General features: G+C 44.7%; 2 protein-coding genes across 2 annotated transcripts; one reads left to right on the forward strand and one right to left on the reverse strand.

The window, feature by feature from the left end:
- Nucleotides 1-19802: 19802 nt before the first annotated feature.
- On the forward strand, nucleotides 19803-24006 carry LOC123447983 (AP-1 complex subunit mu-2-like). The gene is made up of 11 exons (XM_045124739.1): nucleotides 19803-20260; nucleotides 20354-20503; nucleotides 20609-20671; nucleotides 20772-20948; nucleotides 21037-21140; nucleotides 22167-22274; nucleotides 22353-22449; nucleotides 22564-22661; nucleotides 23042-23183; nucleotides 23274-23396; nucleotides 23505-24006. The coding sequence occupies exons 1-11, from the start codon at nucleotides 20132-20134 to the stop codon at nucleotides 23601-23603; spliced, it is 1290 nt and encodes a 429-aa protein (XP_044980674.1). The 5' UTR covers nucleotides 19803-20131; the 3' UTR covers nucleotides 23604-24006.
- LOC123447991 lies at nucleotides 23833-26105 on the reverse strand. The gene has a single exon (XM_045124751.1). The coding sequence runs from the start codon at nucleotides 26078-26080 to the stop codon at nucleotides 25166-25168; it is 915 nt and encodes a 304-aa protein (XP_044980686.1). The 5' UTR covers nucleotides 26081-26105; the 3' UTR covers nucleotides 23833-25165.
- Nucleotides 26106-26213: the final 108 nt, after the last annotated feature.

Genomic DNA, 26213 nt, shown 5'->3' on the forward strand with positions numbered 1-26213 from the left:
AGATTACCGAAAGTTGTTCGGAGTCCCGGATGAGATCCCGGACGTCACGAGGAGCTCCGGAATGGTCCGGAGGTAAATATTGATATATAGGACGGATGGTTTCGGACACCGGAAGTGTTTCGGGCATCACCGGTAACGTACCGGGACCACCGGGACCACCGGAGGTGGTCCCGGGGGACCACCGAAGGGGGGCTGCGACCCCAAGAGGTAAGATGGGCTAAGTGGGGGTGGGAACCAGCCCCTAGTTGGGCTGGTGTGCCTCCCCACTCAGCCCATGGCGCAGGGGAAAGGAAAAGAGGGGGGAACCCTAATTTAGGTGGGCCTTAGGCCCACCAGAGGGGTGCGCCACCCCTCCCCCTTGCCCTGGCCGCCACCCCTTCCCCATCTGAGGGCTGCCGCACCCCTTAGGGGTGGGAACCCTAAGGGCTGCGCCCCCTCCCTCTCCCCCTATATATAGATGGGGTTCGGGGCTGTTTGAGACACGGTTTAATCTCTCCCTCTCGCAGCCCTGCCCTCTCCCTCCTCCTCTCTGCCGGTGCTTGGCGAAGCCTTGCCGGGAGACCTCGTCTCTCCACCAACACCACGCCGTCGTGTTGCTGGTCTTCTTCCCCAACCTCTCCCTCCTCCTTGCTGGATCAAGGTGCGGGAGACGTCACCGGGTTGCACGTGTGTTGAACGCGGAGGTGCCGTTGTTCGGCACTAGATCGGAATCGCTGCGAGTACGACTCCATCAACCGCGTTCTAGCAACGCTTCCGCTTAGCTATCTTCAAAGGTACGAAGATGCTCTTACCCCTCTCGTTGCTGGTCTCTCCATAGGAAGATCTGAATATGCGTAGGAAAATTTTGAATTTATGCTACGTTACCCAACAGTGGCATCCGAGCCAGGTTTTCTATGCGTAGATTCTATGCACGAGTAGAACACAAAAGTTGTGGGCGATGGTTTGTCAATTTGCTTGCCGTTACTAGTCTTATTCTTTTCCGGCGGTATTGTGGGATGAAGCGGCCCGGACCGACCTTACACGTACTCTTACGTGAGACTGGTTCCACCGACAAACATGCACATCGTGCATAAAGGTGGCTAGCGGGTGTCTGTCTCTCCTACTCTAGTCGGATTGGATTTGATGAAAAGGGTCCTTATGAAGGGTAAATAGCTTTGGCATATCATCATTGTGGCTGTCACGTAGGTAAGAAGGCGTTCTTGCTAGAAACCCAAATCAGCCACGTAAAACTTGCAACAACAATTAGAGGACGTCTAACTTGTTTTTGCAGGGTTTGACATGTAATGTGATATGGCCAAAGTTGTGATGTTGCATGTATGATGTATGAGATGATCATGTTATTGTAATAGGTTTCACGACTTGCATGTCGATGAGTATGACAACCGGCAGGAGCCATAGGAGTTGTCTTAATTTATTGTATGAGATGCAACGCCATGTGCTTGCTATTTTTACTTCATTGCTAACGGTTAGCCATAGTAGTAGTAGTAGTTGGCGTGACGACTTCATGGAGACACGATGATGGAGATCATGATGATGGAGATCATGGTGTCACGCCGGTGACGATGATGATCATGCGATGCCTGAAGATGGAGATCGAAAGAGCAAAGATGATAATGGCCATATCATGTCACTATATGATTGCATTGTGATGTTTATCATGTTTTACATCTTATTGCTTAGAACGACGGTAGCATAATAAGATGATCCCTCCTAAAATTTCGAGAACGTATTCCCCTAAGTATGCACCGTTGCGAAGGTTCGTTGTCTCGAAGCACCACGTGAAGACCGGGTGTGATAGATTCTAACGTTCGCATACAACGGGTGTAAGCCAGATTTACACACGCGAAACACTTAGGTTGACTCAACGAGCTTAGCATGTACAGACATGACCTCGAATACAAGAGACCGAAAGGTCGAACATGAGTCGTATGGTTGAATACGATCAGCATGAAGTTGCTCACCATGGTGACTAGTCCGTCTCACGTGATGATCGGACACGGGTTAGTCAACATGGATCATGTATCACTTAGATGACTAGAGGGATGTCGATTTAAGTGGGAGTTCATACTTAATTTGATTAAATGAACTTAATTGTCATGAACTTAGTCTAAAAGTTGTCTTTATAAATATTGTAGATGTCCAACGTCAACCTCAACTTCAACGCATTCCTAGAGAAAAACAAGCTGAAAGATGATGGTAGCAACTATGCGGACTGGGTTCGCAACCTGAAGCTCATCCTTGAAGCAGCTAAAAAGGCTTATGTCCTTAATGCGCCGCTAGATGACCCTCCCGCTCCCGCAGCAGCCCAGGACGTTCTAAACGTCTGGCAAGCGTGGAGTGATGACTACTCTCTGGTTAGGTGTGGCATGTTATACAGTTTAGAAACGGGGATCCAAAGACGTTTTGAGCAACACGGGGCATATGAGATGTTCCAAGAGCTGAAGCTAGTTTTTCAAGCTCATGCCCGTGTCGAGAGATATGAAGTCTCCGACAAGTTCTTCAGCTGTAAGATGGAGGAGAACAGTTCTGTCAGTGAGCACATACTCAAAATGTCTGGGTTACACGGTCGTCTGACTTCACTTGGAGTCGAACTTCCGGATGATGCTATCATTGACAGAATCCTCCAGTCTCTCCCACCAAGCTACAAAGGCTTTGTGCTTAACTACAACATGCAAGGGATGGAGAAAACCGTTCCCGAGTTGTACTCGATGCTCAAGTCTGCAGAAGTAGAAATCAAGAAGGAGCATCAAGTGTTGATGGTCAACAAGACCACTAGTTTCAAGAAAGGCAGGGGTAAGAAGAACTTCAAGAAAGACGGCAAAGCAGTTGCCGCGCCCGGTAAACCAGATGCCGGGAAGAAGAAAAAGAACGGACCCAAGCCTGAGACTGAGTGCTTCTACTGCAAGGGAAAAGGTCACTGGAAGCGGAACTGCCCCAAATACTTAGCGGACAAGAAGGCCGGCAACGTTAAAGGTATATGTGATATACATGTTATTGATGTGTACCTTACCAGCGCTCGTAGTAGCTCCTGGGTATTTGATACCGGTGCTGTTGCTCACATTTGCAACTCAAAGCAGGAACGGCGGAATAAGCGGAGACTGGCCAAGGACGAGGTGACGATGCGCGTCGGGAATGGTTCAAAGGTCGATGTGATCGCCGTCGGCACGCTACCTCTACATCTACCGTCGGGATTAGTTTTAAACCTTAATAATTGTTATTTAGTACCAGCTTTAAGCATGAACATTGTATCAGGGTCTTGCTTAATGCGAGACGGCTACTCATTTAAGTCAGAGAATAATGGTTGTTCTATTTATATGAGTGATATGTTTTATGGTCATGCTCCGCTGGTGAATGGTTTATTCTTGATGAATCTCGATCGTGATGTTACACATATTCATAGTGTGAGTACCAAAAGATGCAAAGTTGATAATGATAGTCCCACATACTTGTGGCACTGCCGCCTTGGTCATATCGGCGTTAAGCGCATGAAAAGCTCCATACTGATGGACTGCTAGAGTCTCTTGACTTTGAATCATTTGACACATGCGAACCGTGCCTCATGGGCAAGATGACTAAGACTCCATTCTCAGGAATAATGGAGAGAGCCACCGACTTATTGGAAATAATACATACTGATGTGTGTGGTCCAATGAACGTTGAAGCTCGCGGTGGTTATCATTATGTTCTCACTCTCACCGATGATTTGAGTAGGTATGGGTATATCTACTTGATGAAGCACAAATCTGAGACGTTTGAAAAGTTCAAGGAATTCCAGAGTGAGGTTAAGAATCAACGTGACAGAAAGATTAAATGTCTACGATCTGATCATGGAGGAGAATATTTGAGTCACGAGTTTGGCACACACCTAAGGAAGTGTGGAATCGTTTCACAACTGACGCCGCCTGGCACACCACAGCGCAACGGAGTGTCTGAACGTCGTAATCGCACTTTATTAGATATGGTACGATCTATGATGTCTCTCACCGACTTACCGCTATTATTTTGGGGATATGCATTAGAAACTGCAGCATTCACTTTAAATAGGGCACCGTCTAAATCCGTTGAGACGACACCGTATGAACTGTGGTTTGGCAAGAAACCTAAGTTGTCGTTTCTTAAAGTTTGGGGCTGCGATGCTTATGTGAAGAAACTTCAACCAGAAAAGCTCGAACCCAAAGCGGAGAAATGCGTATTCATAGGATACCCTAAGGAAACTATTGGGTATACCTTCTATCTTAGATCCGAAGGTAAAACCTTTGTTGCCAAGAACGGATCCTTTCTAGAGAAAGAGTTTCTCTCGAAAGAAGTAAGTGGGAGGAAGGTAGAACTTGATGAGGTAATTACACCCCCTCTCGAACAGGAAAGTAGCGCAGCGCAAGAAGTTGTTCCTGTGGTGCCTACACCGACTGAAGAGGAAGTTAATGATGATGATCATGAAGCTTCGGATCAAGTTACTACTGAACCGCGAAGGTCCACAAGGGTACGCTCCGCACCAGAGTGGTACGGCAACCTTGTGATGGAAATCATGTTGTTAGACAACGGTGAACCTTCGAACTATGAAGAAGCAATGGCGGGCCCGGATTCCAACAAATGGCTTGAGGCCATGAAATCCGAGATAGGATCCATGTATGAGAACAAAGTATGGACTTTGGTGGACTTGCCCGATGACCGGCGAGCCATAGAAAATAAATGGATCTTCAAGAAGAAGACAGATGCAAACGGTAATGTAACCATTTACAAAGCTAGACTTGTCGCAAAGGGTTTTCGACAAATTCAAGGAGTTGACTACGAAGAGACTTTCTCTCCCGTAGCGAAGCTGAAATCAGTCTGAATCATGTTAGCAATTGCCGCCTTTTATGATTATGAAATTTGGCAAATGGACGTCAAAACAGCATTCCTTAACGGGAATCTTAAGGAAGAGTTGTATATGATGCAACCAGAAGGTTTTGTCGATCCTAAAGGTGCTAACAAAGTATGCAAGCTCCAGCGCTCCATCTATGGGCTGGTGCAAGCATCTCGGAGTTGGAACATTCGCTTTAATGAGGTGATTAAAGCGTTTGGGTTCATACAGGTTTACGGAGAAGCCTGTCTGTACAAGAAAGTGAGTGGGAGCTCTGTAGCTTTCCTCGTACTATATGTGGATGACATATTATTGATGGGGAATGATATAGAGATGTTGGAGAGCATAAAGGCCTACTTGAACAAGAGTTTTTCAATGAAGGACCTTGGAGAAGCTGCATACATATTAGGCATCAAGATCTATAGAGATAGATCGAGACGCCTCATAGGTCTTTCGCAAAGTACATACCTTGACAAGATATTGAAGAAATTCAATATGGAAAACTCAAAGAAAGGGTTCTTGCCAGTTTTGCAAGGTATGAGATTGAGTAAGACTCGGTCGCCGACCACGGCAGCAGATAGAGAGAAGATGAGTTCTGTCCCCTACGCTTCAGCCGTGGGCTCTCTAATGTATGCCATGCTGTGTACCAGACCTGATATAAACCTTGCGATAAGCTTGGTAGGAAGGTACCAAAGTAATCCCGGTGCGGAACACTGTACAGCGGTCAAGAATATCCTCAAGTACCTGAAAAGGACTAAGGAAATGTTTCTCATTTATGGAGGTGACGAAGAGCTCGTTGTAAAGGGTTACGTCGATGCTAGCTTCGACACAGATCCGGATGACTCTAAGTCACAAACCGGATACGTATATGTGTTGAATGGTGGGGCAGTGAGCTGGTGCAGCAGCAAGCAAGAAGTCGTGGCAGCATCTACATGTGAAGCGGAGTACATAGCTGCTTCAGAAGCGGCTCATGAAGGAATTTGGATGAAGGAGCTCATCACCGACCTTGGAGTGGTTCCAAGCGCGTCGGGTCCTATGACACTCTTCTGTGATAACACTGGAGCCATTGCCATAGCCAAAGAGCCCAGGTTTCACCGGAAGACGAAGCACATCAAGCGCCGCTACAACTCCATCCAGGACCATGTCCAAACTGGAGTGATAGATATTTGTAAAGTACACACGGATCTGAATATTGCAGACCCGTTGACTAAACCTCTTCCACGAGCAAAACATGATCAGCACCATAATGCTATGGGTGTTCGATACATCACAATGTAACTAGATTATTGTCTCTAGTGCAAGTGGGAATGTGTGAATGAATAGATCACAATGTGTCCCTAGCAAGCCTCTAGTTAGCTAGCTCGTTAGTCAATAGATGATCATGGTTTCCTGATCATGGACATTGGATGTCATTGATAACGGGATCACATCATTGGGAGAATGATGTGGTGGACAAGACCCAATCCTAAGCCTAGCAATAGATCGTATTGTTCGTATGCTAATGCTTTTCTAATGTCAAGTATCTTTTCCTTCGACCGTGAGATTGTGCAACTCCCGGATACCGTAAGAGTGCTTTGGGTGTATCAAACGTCACAACGTAACTGGGTGACTATAAAGGTGCACTACGGGTACCTCCGAAGGTGTCTGTTGGGTTGGCACGAATCGAGATCGGGATTTGTCACTCCGTGTGACGGAGAGGTATCTCTGGGCCCACTCGGTAGAACATCATCATGAGCTCAATGTGACTAAGGAGTTAGTCACACGATGACGTGCTACGGAACGAGTAATGAGACTTACCGGCAACGAGATTGAACAAGGTATAGGTATACCGACGATCGAATCTCGGGCAAGTTCTATACCGACAGACAAAGGGAATCGTATACGGGATTGATTGAATCCTTGACATCGTGGTTCATCCGATGAGATCATCGTGGAGCTAGTGGGAGCCACCATGGGTATCCAGACCCCGCTGATGGTTATTGGCCAGAGAGGTGTCTCGGTCATGTCTGCCTGTCTCCCGAACCCGTAGGGTCTACACACTTAAGGTTCGATGACGCTAGGGTTATAGGGAATTGTTGTACGAGATTACCGAAAGTTGTTCGGAGTCCCAGATGAGATCCCGGACGTCACGAGGAGCTCCGGAATGGTCCGGAGGTAAAGATTGATATATAGGACGGATGGTTTCGGACACCGGAAGTGTTTCGGGCATCACCGGTAACGTACCGGGACCACCGGGACCACCGGAGGTGGTTCCGGGGGACCACCGAAGGGGGGCTGCGACCCCAAGAGGTAAGATGGGCTAAGTGGGGGTGGGAACCAGCCCCTAGTTGGGCTGGTGTGCCTCCCCACTCAGCCCATGGCGCAGGGGAAAGGAAAAGAGGGGGGAACCCTAATTTAGGTGGGCCTTAGGCCCACCAGAGGGGTGCGCCACCCCTCCCCCTTGCCCTGGCCGCCACCCCTTCCCCATCTGAGGGCTGCCGCACCCCTTAGGGGTGGGAACCCTAAGGGCTGCGCCCCCTCCCTCTCCCCCTATATATAGATGGGGTTCGGGGCTGTTTGAGACACGGTTTAATCTCTCCCTCTCGCAGCCCTGCCCTCTCCCTCCTCCTCTCTGCCGGTGCTTGGCGAAGCCTTGCCGGGAGACCTCGTCTCTCCACCAACACCACGCCGTCGTGTTGCTGGTCTTCTTCCCCAACCTCTCCCTCCTCCTTGCTGGATCAAGGTGCGGGAGACGTCACCGGGTTGCACGTGTGTTGAACGCGGAGGTGCCGTTGTTCGGCACTAGATCGGAATCGCTGCGAGTACGACTCCATCAACCGCGTTCTAGCAACGCTTCCGCTTAGCGATCTTCAAAGGTACGAAGATGCTCTTACCCCTCTCGTTGCTGGTCTCTCCATAGGAAGATCTGAATATGCGTAGGAAAATTTTGAATTTATGCTACGTTACCCAACAATGGCTAGACAAATGCTATTCTCGATTGCTCAACAATTAGAAATTGTCTTGAAATGACCCACGAGCACTTGGGATCGAGGCAGTTTTCGAGGGTAGAGTATTCAACCCAAATTTGTTGATTCGCCAGTAGGAAGCGAGAGGATACTCTCAAGTATTAGCAGTTGAATGTGTCAGATTCAACCACACCTGAAAGATTAGTATTTGCAAGCAAAGTATCAACATCAGAGTAGTATGATAACAACAGTGTCAGAAATGATCTGTTGACGGAAGACTATTCCTAACGATTGTATCAATGGCGCCAGAAGTTGTCCGTGGACAGGAAATATTCTTTCCCGTCAACGTCGTGCGAACAAGTATTGTAGCAGGTAGCAGCAGTGTAACGAGTAGCAGTAGTGGCAAGGAACAGCAGTAGTGACAGCAGTAGCAAATAACAGCAGAGCAAGCAAGTGACAGCAGCAACAACAGTAGTAACAGCAGCAGAGCAAAACAAGTAACAGCAGCACTAGTAACATCAGCAGAGCAAAACAAGTAACAACGGCAGCAATAGTAGTAACAGCAGCAGAGCAAAACAAGTAACAGCAGCAGTGGGACAAACTCGTAGGCAATGGGTTGGTGATTTGTTTGGATGATATTCATCATGCAATAGTTATAACACAGAGAGATATGTGGCTAGCTCCCGTTCGTCAATGTGATGTAGGCATGCATTCCGTGTGTCGTCATACGTGCTTAGGGAAAAGAACTTGCATGACATCTATTGTCCATCCCTCCCGTGACAGCGGGGTCCAAAAGGAAACTACGGGATATTAAGGTTCTCCTTTTAATAAAGAACCGGACCAACGCATTAGCACTTGGTGAACACAAGAACTCCTCAAACTATGGTCATCACCGGGAGTGGTTCCGGTTATTGTCACTTCGGGGTTGCCGGGTCATAACACATAGTAGGTAACTACAACTTGCAAGATTGGATCTAAAACACACATATATTGGTGACAACATAATAATTTCAGATCTAAAATCATGGCACTCGGGCCCTAGTGACAAGCATTAAGCATGGCAAAGTAGTAGCAACATCAATCTCAGAACATAGTGGATACTAGGGATCAATCCCCGTCAAAACTAACTCGATTACATGATAGATCTCATCCTACTCATCACCGCCCAGCGAGCCTACGAATAGATTACTCACGAACGATGAAGAGCTTCATGGAATTGGAGAGGGAAGAAGATTGATGATGACGATGGCGACAATTTCCCCTCTCCGGAGCCCAAAACGGACTCCAGATCTGCCCTCCAGATGAAGAACAGGATGTGGCGGCGCCTCCGTATCGCAAACGCGATGAAATCTTCTCTCTTGATTTTTTTTCGGGGCGAAAATGAATTTATAGAGCTCAGTTTGGGGGCGGCAGCGCCACGTGGGCCCCACAAGCTTGGTAGCCGCCACTAGGGGGGCTACAGGGCTTGTGGCCCACTGGCCCATCCCCTCCGGTGGATCTTTGCGCAGGTATTTTTCATATTTTCCAAAAATATTCTCCGTAAATTTTCAGGACGTTCCGAGAACTTTCATTTCTGCACAAAAACAACACCATCGCAATTTTGCCGAAAACAGCGTCAGTACAGGTTAGTTCCATTCAAATCATGCAAGTTAGAGTCCAAAACAAGGACAAAAAAGTTTGGAAAAGTAGATACGATGGAGACGTATGAATGACACATCTATATTTTCCAAAGATAACAACCATATCAAGATCACAAAGCATTGATACTAACATGAGGTTAAACCCAAGGGATTCAACAAGCATCACTTTGTCCATGTGCCTGTCCTTGGAAATAACCACTTTGCCAAGTCCCAATACCTTGCTTTTACCTTTGTCACCATAAGTGATTTTCTTCAGTGGTGATGGAGTCAGTGGCATATTCATCAGCAAGCTTTTGGCACCAGTCATGTGGTGTGTGCAGCCACTATCAAGAACCCACTCAGTACTCTTGGGTTTGTCATCCTGCAGATGAATTAGTACAGCTTACTGATGGCCCACAAGTATAGGGGATCAATGGTAGTCCTTTCGATAAGTAAGAGTGTCGAACCCAACGAGGAGCAGAAGGCTGTGATAAATGGATTTCAGCAAGGTAATAACTGCAAGCACTGAAAGTAGCGGTAACAAGTGATTGTGTAGCGAGGTGAAACGTAGCAAGCAAAGAGTAACAAGTAACAAGTAGTAGCAATGGTGCAGCAAGTGGCCCAATCCCTTTTGTAGCATGGGACAAGCCTGAACAAAGTCTTATAGGAGGAAAAACGCTCCTGAGGACACACGGGAATTTCTGTCATGCTAGTTTCATCATGTTCATATGATTCGCGTTCGTTACTTTGATAGTTTGATATGTGGGTGGACCGGCGCTTGGGTACTGCCCTTACTTGGACAAGCATCCCACTTATGATTAACCTCTCTCGCAAGCATCCGCAACTATGAAAGAAGAATTAAGACAAAGTCTAACCATAGCATTAAACTAGTGGATCCAAATCAGCCCTCACGAAGCAACGCATAGACTGGGGTTTAAGCTTCTGTCACTCCAGCAACCCATCATCTACTTACTACTTCCCAATGCCTTCCTCTAGGCCCAAATATGGTGAAGTGTTATGTAGTCGACGTTCACATAACACCACTAGAGGAAAAACAACATACAACATATCCAAATACCGAACGAATATCAAATTCACATGACTATTATTAACATGACTTATCCCATGTCCTCAGGAACAAAAGTAACTACTCATAAGACATAATCATAATCATGACCAGAGGTGTAATGAATAGCATCAAGGATCTGAACATAAACTCTTCCACCAAGTAATCCAACTAGCATCAACTACAAAGAGTAATCAACACTACTAGCAACCTTACAAGTACCAATCGGAGTCGTGAGACGAAGATTGATTACAAGATATGAACTAGGGATTGGAGAGGAGATGGTGTTGATGAAGATGTTGATGAAGATGCCTCCCCTCCGACGAGAGGAGTGTTGGTGATGACAATGGCGACGATTTCCCCCTCCGGGAGGGAAGTTTCCCCGGCAGGATCGTCCTGCCGGAGCTCTAGATTGGATCTGCTCAAGTTCCGCCTCGTGGCGGCGGCGAAACCACGAAAAAGCTCCCTATTGATTTTTCCCAGACCAGGACGCTTCATATGGCAAAAGAGGGGGGCTAGTGGGCCTTCAGGCAGCCCACAAGTCTGCCCTGCGCCACTAGGGGGTGGTGGCGGTGGGCAAGCTTGTGGGGCCCTGGTGGGTCCCCTCCGGTAGTTATTTCGCCAAGTATTTTTAATATATTCCAGAAAAAATCCACGTAAATTTTCAGGGCATTTGGAGATGTGCAGAATAGTGGACTAGGACTTGCTCCTTTTCGAGTCCAGAATTCCAGCTGCCTGAATTCTCCCTCTTCAAATAATCCTTGCAAAATAAGAGATAAAAGGCATAAATATGGTATCACAAGTAATACAACAACCCAAGAAGCAATAAATATCAACATGAAAGCATGATGCAAAATGGACGTATCACTTACCGTCTCACATGCTTCAGACTTGAAGAATATGATATCAATTTCATCACATAGGAATTTCATCATAAACAGTGATTTTGAGGACGTGTGAAATGTTTTTATTTCATCAATGTTAGCTTGCGTCCTATCAAGCATTTTCCTCAGGTCTCCAGCAAATTCTTCAGATGATGATTTTCATCTGGAGACCTGTCCTGCAGAAGTGATTAGTTCAATTTCTGCACCACCCACATCTAAAGGGGTGGTAAAGAGTTCATCATCCTGCGAGCACCATATGAGAAAGGGAGCATTGAAGCTAATGCACTTGTCTTCACATTAGGGGGGTAGAGTACTCAAATGAATAGGCAGAGAAGTTCTTTGAGGATTTATGAACATAAAGATTTGAGGAATAATGCTCATATTCATATCCCTTGTGATTTCCCTGCATATCAGTAACATTAGCACGAGTACGAGCATAGTTTTGACCAGTTGAGGATTTTGATCCTCTTGAAGACTTCGGTCCTCGTGAGGAATTTGATCTGGGGTTCAGATTCTTCATAGGTGGTGCCATGAGGACATTCACCTGAAGATTTTCAAGGCAACTTTTGGGGACCCAGATTTTCCTCAGGGGTGGTCCATTCCCGCAGTTAGTTACAACATATCGAGCAAATACTTCACCAGATTGATTTTTGGACAGCTTATAGTTGGAGTCAAATGACTCATCTGAGGAATGTGGTAATTCACATGCAAAGCCTGTTAGATTGGATGGATCAATAAGAGGCCCTTTAGTAGCAACCCATGAGGTTTTGGGGTACTGCTCAGGTTTCCAGTATGATCCATCGGCATTCAATTTCCTCTCAAAGGCAATTCCTTCTTTCCTCGGGTTCCTGTTCAAAATATGCTTTTTGAGCACATCGCAAAGGGCCTGGTGCCCTTTGAGACTTTTGTACATGCCTGTCACATACAATTCCTTCAACCCTGCATTTTCGTCAGTGGCATTTGTGGTTTCCTCAAGTGAGGAATTTGATACCACATGAGCGGTTGAAGAATTTGTAGCAATAGAAGCATTTGATGATTCTGGTGAAGAATTGGCAGTTTCACGTTTGATGCATTTAAGACACGGAGGAATGGATTCAACCTGAGTGGCACTGAACTGTTGAGCGAGTAATGAATCATTTTCCATTAGAAGATCATCATTAGACATCCTCAGCTTCTCAAGACCAAGTTTCCTTTGAAGGAATTCATAGGAAAGTTTCTCATGATCAGCGAGGAGTGTGCCATGACGATCTTGAAGATTATCAAATCTAGACTGAAGACTTTTCATGTCTTCAGTGAGATTTCGGTAAAATTCATTTCATCATTCAACATGTCATCGCTTCTCTCTAGCAGTTTCTGAAGCTTTTCAAGGGCAGTTTGTTGCTTAGTTGCAACGATAGCAAGTTTACCGTAACTGGGTTTATTATAATCATCAGGTTCACGGTCACTTGAATCAGAGGAGGAAGTATCATTCGGTACCTTTGAACCTTTTGCCATGAAGCAATAGGTTGGAGCGAAGTCATCAGTGTGGATGGAGTTGTCGTTTTCTTCAAGATTTAAGATTGACTTGCTGACGAATGTGGTAGTTGGTGCAAGACTAGCCTGTCCATATTCTGAGTCTTCTTCAGATCCCTCCTCGTCATCACATTCCTTAGATTCTGCCTCAGAATCCATTTCCTTGCCAATAAGTGCCCGAGCCTTTCTGAAACTAGTCTTCTTGTGCGATGAGGACTTTGAGGATGAGGATTTTGAAGATTTCTTCTTTTTCTTCGAGTCATCAGAACTTTCATCCTTGTATTTCTTCTTCTTTGATTCCTTTACCCAACGAGGACAATTAGCAATATAGTGACCTGATTTCTTGCATTTGTGGCAGGTTCTTTTCTTGTAGTCCTCAGATGAAGATTCTCATTTCCTCATATCTCTTCTTGAAGATTTACCAAACCGACCACGTCTTGTAAACTTCTGGAATTTCCTCACGAGCATTGCAAGCTCCTGTCCAAGTTCTTCAAGATCACCAATGCTGCAATCCGAGTCTTCTTCTTCAGATGAGGAAATTGCTTTGGCCTTCAGTGCACGAGGTCTAGAATAGTTTGGTCCATATAGATCTCTCTTTTCTTCCTGTTGGAATTCATGAGTATTGAGTCTTTCGAGAATATCAGCAGGATCAAGCATCTTGTAGTCTGGTCTTTCTTGAATCATCAGAACCAGTGTATCAAATGATGAATCCAAGGATCTTAGCAGTTTATTCACAACTTCATGGTCAGTAATGTCTCGAGCACCCAGTGCTTGCAGTTCATTTGATATGTCAGTGAGGCGATCAAAGGTATCTTGGTAGCTTTCATTGCCAAGCCTCTTGAAGCGATTGAAGAGATTGCGAAGAACATCAACACGAGAGTTATGCTGAGTTGATACTCCTTCATTTAGTTTGGACAGTCTTTGCTAGATTAGTTTTGCTGAGCCCGAAGCACTCACTCTACCATACCGACCTTTACTCAGATGACCACAAATGATATTCTTCGCTTGAGAGTCAAGTTGCTTGAATTTCTTCACATCAGCGGCAGAGACAGTAGCAGTGATGAGAGGAACACCATGTTCCACAATATACCAGAGATCATTGTCAATAGCTTGTAGATGCATCTGCATCTTGGTCTTCCAGAAGGGAAAGTCCTTTCCTTCGAAAGTAGGACATCCTGCAGTAACCTTTATCATGCCTGCAGTCGACATAACTAAAACTCCAGGTGGTTAAACCAAAATCACACAGAACAAGGGAGTACCTTGCTCTGATACCAATTGAAAGTGCGTTGTATCGACTAGAGGGGGGGGGTTGAATAGGAGATTTTTAGAATTTCATCACTGAGGAAATTCCTTTTGAGGAAATTCCTCACTGATGACTAGCTTGCAGCGGAAACAACAAAGGATCACGGGTGCAAAGTATCACTACAACAGTTTTCAAGATGAGGAATATGAAAAACAATTTGCACAGTACGCACGCACAGAGAAAGCAGGTGAGGATTAACTTGTGTGAAGAATTTAAGGTTGAGGAATTTCAGAGAAAGTCTTCAACAAATTCTTCAAACAATGTCAATGAAAATCTTCAACATACAATATTGAGGAATTGAAAGGGTTGAAGAAATAGAACCAGTATCACAGTGAAGACAGTGGTTGATGACCCAGTTACAACTGTTGTGACAGTTGTACGTCTGGATTGGAGCGGCTTGGTATTGAAACCAAAGGACACACAGTCCCGGGACACATAGTCCCGGCCGTATTCTCCTTGAGCTAAGGACACACAGTCCTCGCCCAACACTCGTGGTAAGTCTTCAGGGCAGACTTCCAAACCCTCGCAAACTTGGTCACCCGACGATCGACAATTGACTGCTGAAATGCTCTAGACCATGATGCCTAACCGTCTGGAGGATGCACAGTCCTCAAAGGTAAAAGGCTTCAGTCCCACACAGGAACAAATTCTTCAGTGATGCTCAATCACTTGGTTTTTGGTTTGGTGTTTGGGGTATTTCCTCACTAATGATTTACTCTGGAATACTCTGAGGAATTTAGGTTGCTCTAAATGACAAGTGTCAATTTCTCACGGAGCAGCCAACCAGCTAATGGTTGTGGGGGCGGCTATTTATAGCCTGGGAGCATCTTGACATGATTTGACATTAATGCCCTTAACTAATATGACCGTTGGTGTGGATAAGATCGGTGATGTGGCGCGAATTGCGGCAACGGTCGGGACCCTCAACTGTGAGAGTCCTCATGTCTCTCATATTTCTCACTTGAGGCTTTTTTAGGTTTAGGCTTGGGTTGAGCATCATGAGGAAATTCATTCTGAAGTGTTGCCTCGACCCCCTTTAACAGTACGGTGTTCCTATGACTCAAGAGTGAAGAAAATAAAACAGAAAGAATAAATCTTCATGCTTCAAAGTCTTCTAATTGATTTTCTTCAGGACACACCAAATTCCTCATCTTCAATATCTCCATGAGGAATATCAATTTCATCGCAATTTCTTTGCGATCCAATTCTTCAGCATCAGACCAATTTCTTCAGCTGAAGATATACATTTTTAGGGGTCGATATTCATCGTATAACTCAAACTTCTCAGTGACTTATAGATCCTGTGTACACTCATGAACACATTATATACTTAACCTATAAGTCTTCAAACGACCAAAATCACCAAGGGCACTAGATGCACTTATAGGCTTGAACAAGAGTCGAGCGTCGGCGGCGTGTTGAGCGGACTGCGGCGGCGCGTCGTCTCATCCGAATCCTTGGGTCCCCCTCGAGGGCTGGAAACCGCGTGCAAAGGGGGGTATCAGAGGAGACTCGGGAGGGTTGGGCCGTGGAATCCTCTCGTATCAAACGGGTCGCCGGGGCATTGCGTGGGTTTTGGGCCACGCGAGGAATATCCACCCGAAACCACCCCGTACCAAACAAGGCCTTAATGTGGAACCAATTTATAGTATTCAAGTTTCATATGATACTCCCATTATTATGTATGAGAAACCTGCCTATGAGGAGAGTAATAATTTTTTTATGCTTATGCATCATGATATGAATGCTTTATGTGATAGCTATATTATTGAATTCCTTCATTATGCTACTGAAAATTATTATGAGAGGGGAAGATATGCTTATGTATATTTCAATAATATCAAGTTTCCCCTCTATGTGTTCAAAGTTTTGAAGCCATGCTTGTTTTGCCTTCCTATGCTAGTTGATTCTTGCTCCCATAAATTGCTTGCTCACAAAATCCATATGCATAGGAAGTGGGATAAACTTAAATGTGTTTTTCATATGTTTCACGATTCTCTCGTTGTGTTTCAATTCATTACTTTTATGTGAGCATTATTCAATTCATCATGCATAGCTAAAAGGCATTATAGAAACACGCTTGTTGGGAGATAACCCAATATTCATCCTTCCTGTTTTTTTGTGTTCACACGATTAAGATATTGTATTTATCATGTTTTATATCTTTTATTTCAATAAGGTGCCAAGTTAAGCCTTTGGAATAGTGTGGATACTTCTTATTTGATTATGTGCAAAAACAGAAACTTTTACGCCTAGTGCAGAATTTCTCTGATTTTACTGGTGCGTCAAAAAACTCTATTTTTTTACATAGTTTTGGTATGCAAATTCTCTGTGTTTTCCTAATTTTTCAGAATTCTTGGAGTCAGGGAAGTATGGTTTTCATTGAGATCTTCACAAACTGTTCAATTTTTGACAAATTATGTTTTGCGTGCATAGTTTGCTTGTTTCAATATTTCCATAGCTTATATTGAGTGATATAAATTATGGGACTGATATAATACAATATATGTAATAGTAGAACAATTATGAATCTTGTCTTGATAGTACCTAAGATAATGATCTATCTTTATTACACTAATCCATCTCACGAAGTTCTGTTAAGTTTTGTGTGATTGAAGTTTTCAAAATTTGGGTGAGAAATCGATATGAGGATAATAAGGAGCAACAAGTAACCAAGCTTGGGATGACCAAGGCACCCCAAGGTAATATCCAAGGAAGACTCAAGCGTCTAAGTTGGGGATGCCCCGGAAGGCATCCCCTCTTTCGTCTCCAACATTATTGGTATATCTTACTTGAAGCTATATTTGTATTCGTCACATGATATGCATTTTGCTTGGAGCATCATTTTACTTTATTTTGTTCTCTGTTAGATGTTATTTATAATATTGTTTTTCAATAAAAGTGCCAAGAACTGCCTTTGGAATGCTTGAATTGCATGTGTATTGTGTGCTGTATAAAAACAGAATCTTTCGTTGTAATATTTGAATTATCAGACTTTACTGGAACGTGGAAAGTTTCTAAATTTTTTATGCAGTGTTGTCATATAAATTCTTTATCATGTCCGAAATTTTTAGAAATGTTTGAGTTACATAGGTACACTTTTCGAATTAATCGTTACAGACTGTCCTGTTTAGACAGATCGCTGTCATAGTTTTGTTTTCTACTTATCCTAAAGTTTCATAGCCTATATTTATAGATATAAATTATAGAAATGATAATAAACAATATATAATATTTGAAAATTATCATGCAACTTGTCTTGGCAGTACATAAAGAGTTGATTTATTCTTATGTGCGTTAACCTATCTCGCGAGTTCCTGCTATTAGGCTGCTCGTAATGGGAGTATCATAAGTAACATCATTCATGCCAACTAGGTAATTTTGATGTGGTGACACAAATTAAATGAAGAAAGGGAGGGTGAGTATCATATCATGATACCGTATCATATTAAATGTTGTGTTACTATGTGTCATGCATGGCAATAAATGAACTATTCTATGATATTAACATATGATAATATGCATTACACATGTAGTATCATACACTAGTATCATATGCATGATACTAACATATGATACTCCCATTACAACCATCCTTAACAAAAAGTGAAATGACGGGGACGATGTAGACGATCCGCGAACGTGTCCACTTGCATGATGACCCTAGGGAATTAGTAATATTTCTCATGTTAAAGCCTACAACCAGTAATAATATGAGTATTAAATAACTCCATTTGAACTCGTAGTAATAAGAGAACATTTATATGGTTTAACATGAACACAGAAATAACATTGTAACTCTTTCGTACCTGAAATAATGTAATAAAACATGGAGCAATGACCGAAATAGTAGACGTTGTGCAACACGTGCATAATCATTGGCCAATTCAAATTATTGGGGCCTTGGCGAAGTTCCTCTTTTTCTAAAACTGAAATATATATAGGACTATCAATACATTGTTATTCTTTTTATCATTTAATTCTATAAGAATAAGATAATCAAAAAATAATGCATTTAATCACACATGCACCTATACACAAGGATCAATCAAATTGGTTCCTGCTTATGTATTTGTTGTAAAACTTTCTGGTAATTATTACTGGGCCTCTTGGTTTTTAGTTACGTCAGCATTGGATCTTGCTTTACCGCCTATTTTGTTTGCAATATAATATTCATCTCCATCAACTGGATCACTTTAAGAAATATATATTCTACCACACTCATCCTTGGTTTTGAGTTTTAACATTTGAATTGTGATGACAATATCAACGATGATATCGAATGTGACAAAGAGAATACTGCCTTGGTGATATCGAATGTGACAAGAAGAAGACTACCACATTAAAAAGGCCTTACATAGTCAGGGCAAACTTTGTTGTTCTAAACCTAATGTCTAAGCACTTCAAAAAAAATCTAAACAACGCAACACTTCCACAAGTATTCCTCAAGATAAGATATCTGATCATGAAAGCCATCAAGTCTATACCTAACTTGATTCAGAAAATGGGTGAATGTCCAATTGGTCCCCAAGGACGACCTACCATCAGAACCAACTTACATCCATATCACACATTTTCGGCAATGGATCAAAACTATGGCTAGAGGATACCATGTGAACGTTACTCTGAATCAACTAGCATTGTGATGGTGACTCAGCGAGCTCGTAGGATGAGGAGATGTACTTTGCATCTTGCAAGATGTAGCACTTATGATGATAATAAATGTATCCTTACGAAATCGCTCATGTACATAGTGTGCTTCCTTGTGACTACCGAGTTATAATGACAAGGTCACACACATGAAGACCTTATTTCTCATCACATGAGTCGAAATAACATAATACACATGTACGGTATCGACAGGGCGCGACGAGCTATGCTAGTCAAAGGCTATGAACCTCACACTTTGAAGTTGTGTCTATTCTCTTTCTCTATGAGAGGCAAATTTACCTAAAGGTAATAGTATAACTTTTATAAAACTGAATCTTGTAGTAAACTAGACCAGGTCGGGACTCGGCCGTTCATAGCTTGGTTCACATGGAGGAGGGCGTTTTGGTGACCGAGCTTCATAAAGTTCTTTATTTTTGAAAAATTTAAAATTTAAACTTTTTAACTTAAAAAAATCCTGAAAACAATATGCAACTATACAGAATGAAATGTATGTGTTTGTAAAAATTTAGGATGAAATACCTTTAAATGCGACCTGTGCAAAAAATTCAAATATCTGGACCTTGAGGATGAATAGTATTATGTGTTAAAAAAACCTAGATTTGCCTTTTTTGCATAACCCTCATCTGAACGTATTTCGTTCTAAAAATTTACACACAAGTGTTATGCCTCCATGCATATCTATGTTTTTTTTTCACATTTTTCTGAATTACAAAAATATGAATTTTGATGAATTTTTGGTTTTTCAAAAACAGGCCTACATGAAGGGCGAGCTCCAAAAGGCATTTTCGGGTTCACATATTATTTCTTTCTATAGTGAGATACACATTTCCCAATGTTGGATTGTTTTACGTTGATCCTATTTTTTCTCTCATCAATCACACATGTGCTTTCCCGCAAAAATAAAATAGAATCACGCATGTGTTACTCGTGTTAAAAGACCAACTAATCCTGGCAAAGTAGCCATTGTGCTGAGGAACCAAGCACTGGCCCCACCGTGCAGTGGGACAGCCGGACAGCAAGAGAACCGCCCGATCCGATCCAACCAACTCCAACACAAGCCACCCGCCGTCGTCAGTCCCGGCGCCGATCTCCCCTCCCCCCCTCACTCAAACACGGCGCGCGCGTGCACAGCAGCAGCCAGAGCCGCGGCGGATCCGGCCTCCCCTCAGCGGCCGAGGCCCAAAGCCAGCCGCCGGCCGCGCCGCTCGCCGCCCGCCGCCGACCACGCAGCTAGTTACTACACCGGCAGATCCAGATCCAGCGCGCCGCGGGCGGGCGGCAGCGCGCGCGCATGGCGGGGGCGGTGTCGGCGCTGTTCCTGCTCGACATCAAGGGCCGCGTCCTCGTCTGGCGCGACTACCGCGGCGACGTCACCGCGCTCCAGGCCGAGCGCTTCTTCACCAAGCTGCTCGACAAGGAGGTCAGTGCGCCCGTCCTCCCCTCCTCTCAGATCTGTGAGGCATCGGATTGCGGTCTGAGCTCTGTTGTTGCTTACGCTTGGCGCGATCACCAGGGCGACGCGGAGGTCCACTCGCCCGTCGTCCACGACGGCGCCGGCGTCTCCTACACCTTCATCCAGCACAACAACGTATTCCTCCTCACCGCCGCCCGCCAGAACTGCAATGCCGCCAGCATCCTCCTCTTCCTCCACCGCCTCGTCGATGTATGTACGCCGCCATTTTCACTGTAGCGAGTGCTTTTTTTTTTTAATAGCATTGCGAGCAAGTAGCAACGGCATTCTGCTCATGTGATCTGTGTGTGGGCGCAGGTGTTCAAGCATTACTTTGAGGAGTTGGAGGAGGAATCTCTGAGGGACAACTTCGTCGTCGTGGTATGTGGTGCGTTTCTGCGTTACGTGAGCTGGGTTTGGTCCAATATGAATTGCTGTCACTGATATTGAAGGGCTTATGGACGCCCTTTGTTGCGTGCAGTACGAGTTGCTTGACGAGATGATGGACTTCGGGTATCCGCAATACACGGAGGCAACGATCCTGAGTGAGTTCATTAAGACGGATGCCTACAGGATGGAGGTCACCCAGAGGCCACCCATGGCGGTCACGAACGCGGTGTCATGGAGGAGCGAGGGGATTCGTTACAAGAAGAATGAAGTGTGATACATTGCACCTATGCTCTTGTTTACTTGGGTTCACTTCGACGGTTATGTGATGGGAAAATTGTCGACTTGGTGTGTTGCAGGTGTTCTTGGATGTGGTTGAGAGTGTCAACATCCTAGTTAACAGCAATGGGCAGATTGTGAGATCTGACATCATTGGGGCTCTGAAGATGCGCACATTTCTAAGGTAACAACATGATATCATTCTCATACGGTTGTATTGCAAATTTGGATTATGCTTATAACTCAGCTTCTTGTAGTGATAAGCTTAATGGAATCACATTCATGTAGCTCTGTGAAGATGTAGCTAGATTATGTTATCCAACACATTCCTGTAAACTTTAAAAACTAGAGTGTAGTCGTCTACATCGCAGTTGAAACAAATTCACAGTGAGGAATAAAGACTAATAAAGTGTATGCATACTCTGCCAACTACGACATATGTAAAGCATAAAAAAACTACGACATATGTATTGCAAGTGTGCCTTCAACCAATGGCGGAGGACGATTTTTTTTAAGGTAGTGTGGACTCTAAAGTTGTCCGTTCTCATTGGCAATGTCCGCCTGCTCGCCGCTGCCGACCACTGAACGCTTACCCATTGCTGCTGCCATAATGGATTAACCAACTAGCTGCTAGGGTTCGTCACTCGCGTGGTGTGTCTACGTGTGCTTGATGCCTCATAGCTTTGTTCTTCATATTAGCAATTAGCAATCCGTGGCGATTACTGAACGTTGCCTAGGCCAGCAGCAGGATCAAGCTCAAATCTGACCAAGCCTTCCTTTTATCTTATTTTCTTTTCTTCCCAACGACTAGTGACTTCAGGCCAAAGATTTTTTTTGGACGGGCTGAAATAATCAGTTTAAAAAAAATATGGTATTTTATCTCTCATTTTTTTGGCAATTTAAATGTTTGGGCTCAAATAATTATTAAACAGTCCAAAAAGCTACATGTATTCCCGCCTATGGAGAGCTCCGCCAGTGCCTTGAACAAGTACAGTCCACTTAGTTCTCTTACAGATAATAGCATCAAGTAGTACCTGATAAACGAACTGGATTATGTAAGGTACGGATGATTAATTGAACTTTGACTCAAACCAGCTGGTTTCAACTTCTATTCTTTTGGAATAACAGTCCAAATTTTACCCGACTATGTTTTCCCTGTATATCCCGTGGGATATATTCATCATGGCTAATATGCATGTATTTGTAACAGTGGAATGCCCGAGTGTAAACTTGGGTTGAATGATAGAGTTCTTTTGGAAGCTCAAGGCCGAGCAACTAAAGGAAAAGCAATAGATCTGGATGATATCAAATTTCATCAGTAAGATTACAAGATTACTATATTCTTTTTATCATAGTAGTCACTTTAGGGTTTATATTGACCAATCCTTTTTTTTAGGTGTGTTCGGTTGACCAGATTTGAGAATGATAGGACTATATCGTTTGTCCCTCCAGATGGAGCTTTTGATCTAATGACTTACAGACTCACCACACAGGTTTGTCCTTTTGTGTTCTACAAGCAGGAACCATTTGGTAACATATGATATGCCAAGTCCTGGCATACATTTGACATTAGTGCATGAACCATCTTTCTTTGTTGTCTCCTGCAGGTGAAGCCTCTGATCTGGGTCGAAGCACAAGTTGAGAAGCATTCAAGAAGCCGGATAGAGATTATGGTGAAGGCAAGGAGCCAGTTCAAGGAAAGAAGGTGCCTGTTTCTAACAATAATAATGTGCCTCTGGTGGCCTTCATGACCAACTCTAAGGCCTCCTTTGGTTCACAGGATAGGAATATTATAGGGATAGGAAAATCATAGGAAATGACATGACATGCATCTCAATTCCTATAGAGAAAGACATGCCATTTGATACATAGGATAGGAATTTTTCCATTGAGTCCAGGCTAATGTTTTTTTCCCTTTGAAATGTGGAGGATTGGTTCCTATCCTACATAGAAATAGGAATCCATTCCTACAAACCAAAGGGCTTCATAGGAATTTTTTCTTTAAAAATCCTATCATATGAAATTCCTACAAGATTCCTACAAACCAAAGGAGGCCTAATAATATTTGTTTTTTCTCATTTCCAGCACCGGAACAAATGTAGAAATTGAAGTGCCTGTGCCCTATGATGCCACAAACCCAAATATAAGGACTTCAATGGGTTCTGCGGCATATGCACCTGAGAGAGACGCAATGGTCTGGAAAATCAAATCATTTCCTGGTGGCAAGGTTGGTCCTCATCCAGTTCAATATGTACAATTGCTTCCTTGTTATGCTAGGCTGGATTGCTCTAATTCCCTGGGCCTATTACTCTATCAGGAATATATGTGTAGAGCAGAATTTAGCCTTCCCAGCATTACCTCGGAAGAAGCAACCCCTGAAAAGAAGGCTCCAATACGTGTGAAATTTGAGATACCCTATTTTACCGTTTCAGGCATTCAGGTAATCCATCAGCTCTTGTTGTAGATCTGTTACCAGGTAGATTTGCTGACAACTTTCTCTGGCAGTCTTGCATCCTGCTTATATACCATATTCTTCTACCATTTTCAGGTTCGTTATCTGAAAGTTATAGAGAAAAGTGGATATCAGGCTCTGCCTTGGGTTAGATACATCACAATGGCTGGTGAGTATGAGCTAAGGCTTATCTGATCTTTGCTCTGGCTGCTGGAACAATCAAATAGTTCGGTAGAGTCTGAGGAGGCGAGGAGCACATATAGTGCTGCACCTGAATTACCGCGGCAGGATAGATGGCTTTTACTCGGCAGGTTGGGGCTCTTCTCCCTATAGCTCCACCCTTCCACCATGCAGAGTCCTCTTAAGTGTTTTCTACCCCATGTTTGGTGTAATTTATCCAACGGTACAGTTCCTTGTTGAATTCTTGTCGTCCAATTCTTTCTTTTCCTAGTTGATATCACCTGTATCATATTGGTTTTTTTACTCTATTGATGTTACTTACAAGCTTGGGCCCTGTTTCCAATGTTACTATTTTTCATTCCAGGCTATTTTGATTGGAGGTACACGAGTAAAAAAAAAATGTCGGATGCATGTCTAATCTGTATTGCCTGCCATTTCTTACTTGTGAGTGTATGATGACCTGTGGTGCAGGCACCAGCAAGTCCACAAAGATATCTTCAACTTAAGAGAGCATTCTGAGTTTAGGAGGTCCGGTCTGATTTTCTTGTGGAATTTCTTAGTGGCATTGTTGATGATTGTCATCATTATGCTGCGTTTGCTTGTGCGACAACGATGTTCCTCACGGGTGGAATGTATTGGTTGCTGAATCACCAGCTCAGCTCATCGTTCGTGAAGAACAGTTCTAGCATAAAATGGGTAGCCGCACCAAATTTGGTGATCTGATCTCCCAAACTGAAACACATCATAGGTGCATCGCTGCAAGGGGGGGTACATGGGGTGTTGCACAAGAACTAGCGATGCAAATCAAAATCGAGAGCGACCTATCATAACCATGCTACCAAAACTCATGAGATGAGAGTGAAACAAATCTCATAAGAGGCTAGTTGGAAAAATGTTTAATTTACCGGTAGATTTTTGACGATTTAAATTTGTTCAAACATGCCTGCAGCGGTGGATATCTCATTGTCCCCAAGCGTCCTCGGTTTCGGGTAATACAGAGTACTCCGTATATCATATAAGTTGTTATTTATAGGAGAACTTGCAATGCAAGACCATGTAAATCGTGTCATCTTTCCCATTCCAGCAACAAATGTCGAATGCTCTTTTAGTAAACTCAATCAATTATGGATTGCGATGCTATTTTCTGGCCGAATATTGCGGCATTTCATAAGAGATCATCAAAAAGAAAATACCACATAAAGAAAGATGTCATGTAACTTGATGGAACTTGCCAGTCATGAAGTCACAAGGCATTTCCCAATACAAAGAAGGAAAGGAAAGCCATTCGAAACATTTGATTTGAGATGAAATGCTTTAATTTAGTTAGTTAATGAGGTCAACCTGCTTGCCGTGTTAGCATATACACTTGTGTACACTAGCACTACAAACTTCCTCAAGCCTTGATCACATAGTAGCATATATAGCATCAAGTGCATGCATGCATGCGGCATACGGAGTACATCACACCACGCCCTTGACAAAATGAAGAGTCCATTAATAACCAGCACGCGCACGCAGCATAGGCATAGCTAGCAATGGCATTGGCAATGGCATGCGTGGTGTGTGTGGGATGCCGCTCAGAGCTTCTTGATCTTGTTGGCGAGGCCGAGGGCGACGGAGACCATCTGCGCGAGGTGGCGCTGCATCGTCTCGTAGGGCGACTTGATGTCGCGCTCCTGGTACCAGTTGTCGCAGTCGCCGGCGTAGGTGCTGGCCGCCGTCATCTTGTTCACCAGGCTCTCGCCGGTGGTGCCGGGCTTCTGCATGGCCCGGCTCACCCCCTCCAGCGCGTCCACCAGGTCGTCGTAGTTCTGCTCGCACGACCCCAGGATGGACGCCACCGGGTTGCCGACCTTGGACGCCAGCATCGCCGCGTCGAACGTCACCTTGGCCGCCCGCGCCCGCCCCAGCGCCACCCGCACCGCCGTCTCCAGCAGCGCCCGCTCCGTCGTCACCCCGGGCAGGTGCAGCAGCGTGTGGCACACCCTCTGGTACGCCTCCAGCTGGTCGCACGCCTGCAGCGCCGCCGGGGCCGCGCCCGCCACGTCGCCGCCGCTGCCGATCAGCATGCGCCCTTCCTCCAAGCTGACGCCCTTCTTCGGGACGGCCACCTTGCTCATCAGCGGGATGGCGACCTTGCTCTGCGAGACGGCGAGCCGGCTTAGCGGGATGCCGATCTTGCTCTGCGTGTCGTCCACGTCGAGCTTGATGCCCCGGGCGAAGATGAAGTCCTTGGTGATGGCGTCGCCGTCGCGGCGCGGGCCGGCCTCGGCGGCGGCAACGAGGAAGGCGACGGCGGCGAGGAGGACGGTGGTGGCGGAGAGCCGCGCCATGTTCTTGCTCTTTCCGATCTCTTGTCCGACCGCCCTCGGCGAGAGTTTATTTATCGGTGCGCGGGGAGGGCAGGCCAAATTAAGAGCGAGAGAGAGCAGGAGGGAGGCGGCGGCTCGGCGTTGGGTTGGGAGGATGATGCAGGTTGATGGCCTCTGCATCCCGACCGACCGTGTCGTCGTTATATAGCAAGGACGTGCAATTTAAGCTGCCGAGACGAGAGCTGGGCGTGCACATGGCCATGCCTTTTTTCAGCTCTCGCCGGTTGGTTGCGCTTGCGCCCCATGGGCTCGC

The sequence above is a fragment of the Hordeum vulgare genome, chromosome 1H, assembly GCF_904849725.1.
Source record: "Hordeum vulgare subsp. vulgare chromosome 1H, MorexV3_pseudomolecules_assembly, whole genome shotgun sequence".
NCBI classification, from domain to species: domain Eukaryota; kingdom Viridiplantae; phylum Streptophyta; class Magnoliopsida; order Poales; family Poaceae; genus Hordeum; species Hordeum vulgare.

Coding starts and splice junctions, on each gene's coding strand:
- LOC123447991 (XM_045124751.1), bottom strand. CDS start 26,080: ATGCAGAGGCCATCAACCTGCATCATCCTCCCAACCCAACGCCGAGCC.
- LOC123447983 (XM_045124739.1), top strand. CDS start 20,132: ATGGCGGGGGCGGTGTCGGCGCTGTTCCTGCTCGACATCAAGGGCCGC. Junction 22,662..23,041: donor AGCCAGTTCAAGGAAAGAAG/GTGCCTGTTTCT, acceptor TCTCATTTCCAG/CACCGGAACAAATGTAGAAA. Junction 23,397..23,504: donor TTACCGTTTCAGGCATTCAG/GTAATCCATCAG, acceptor TACCATTTTCAG/GTTCGTTATCTGAAAGTTAT.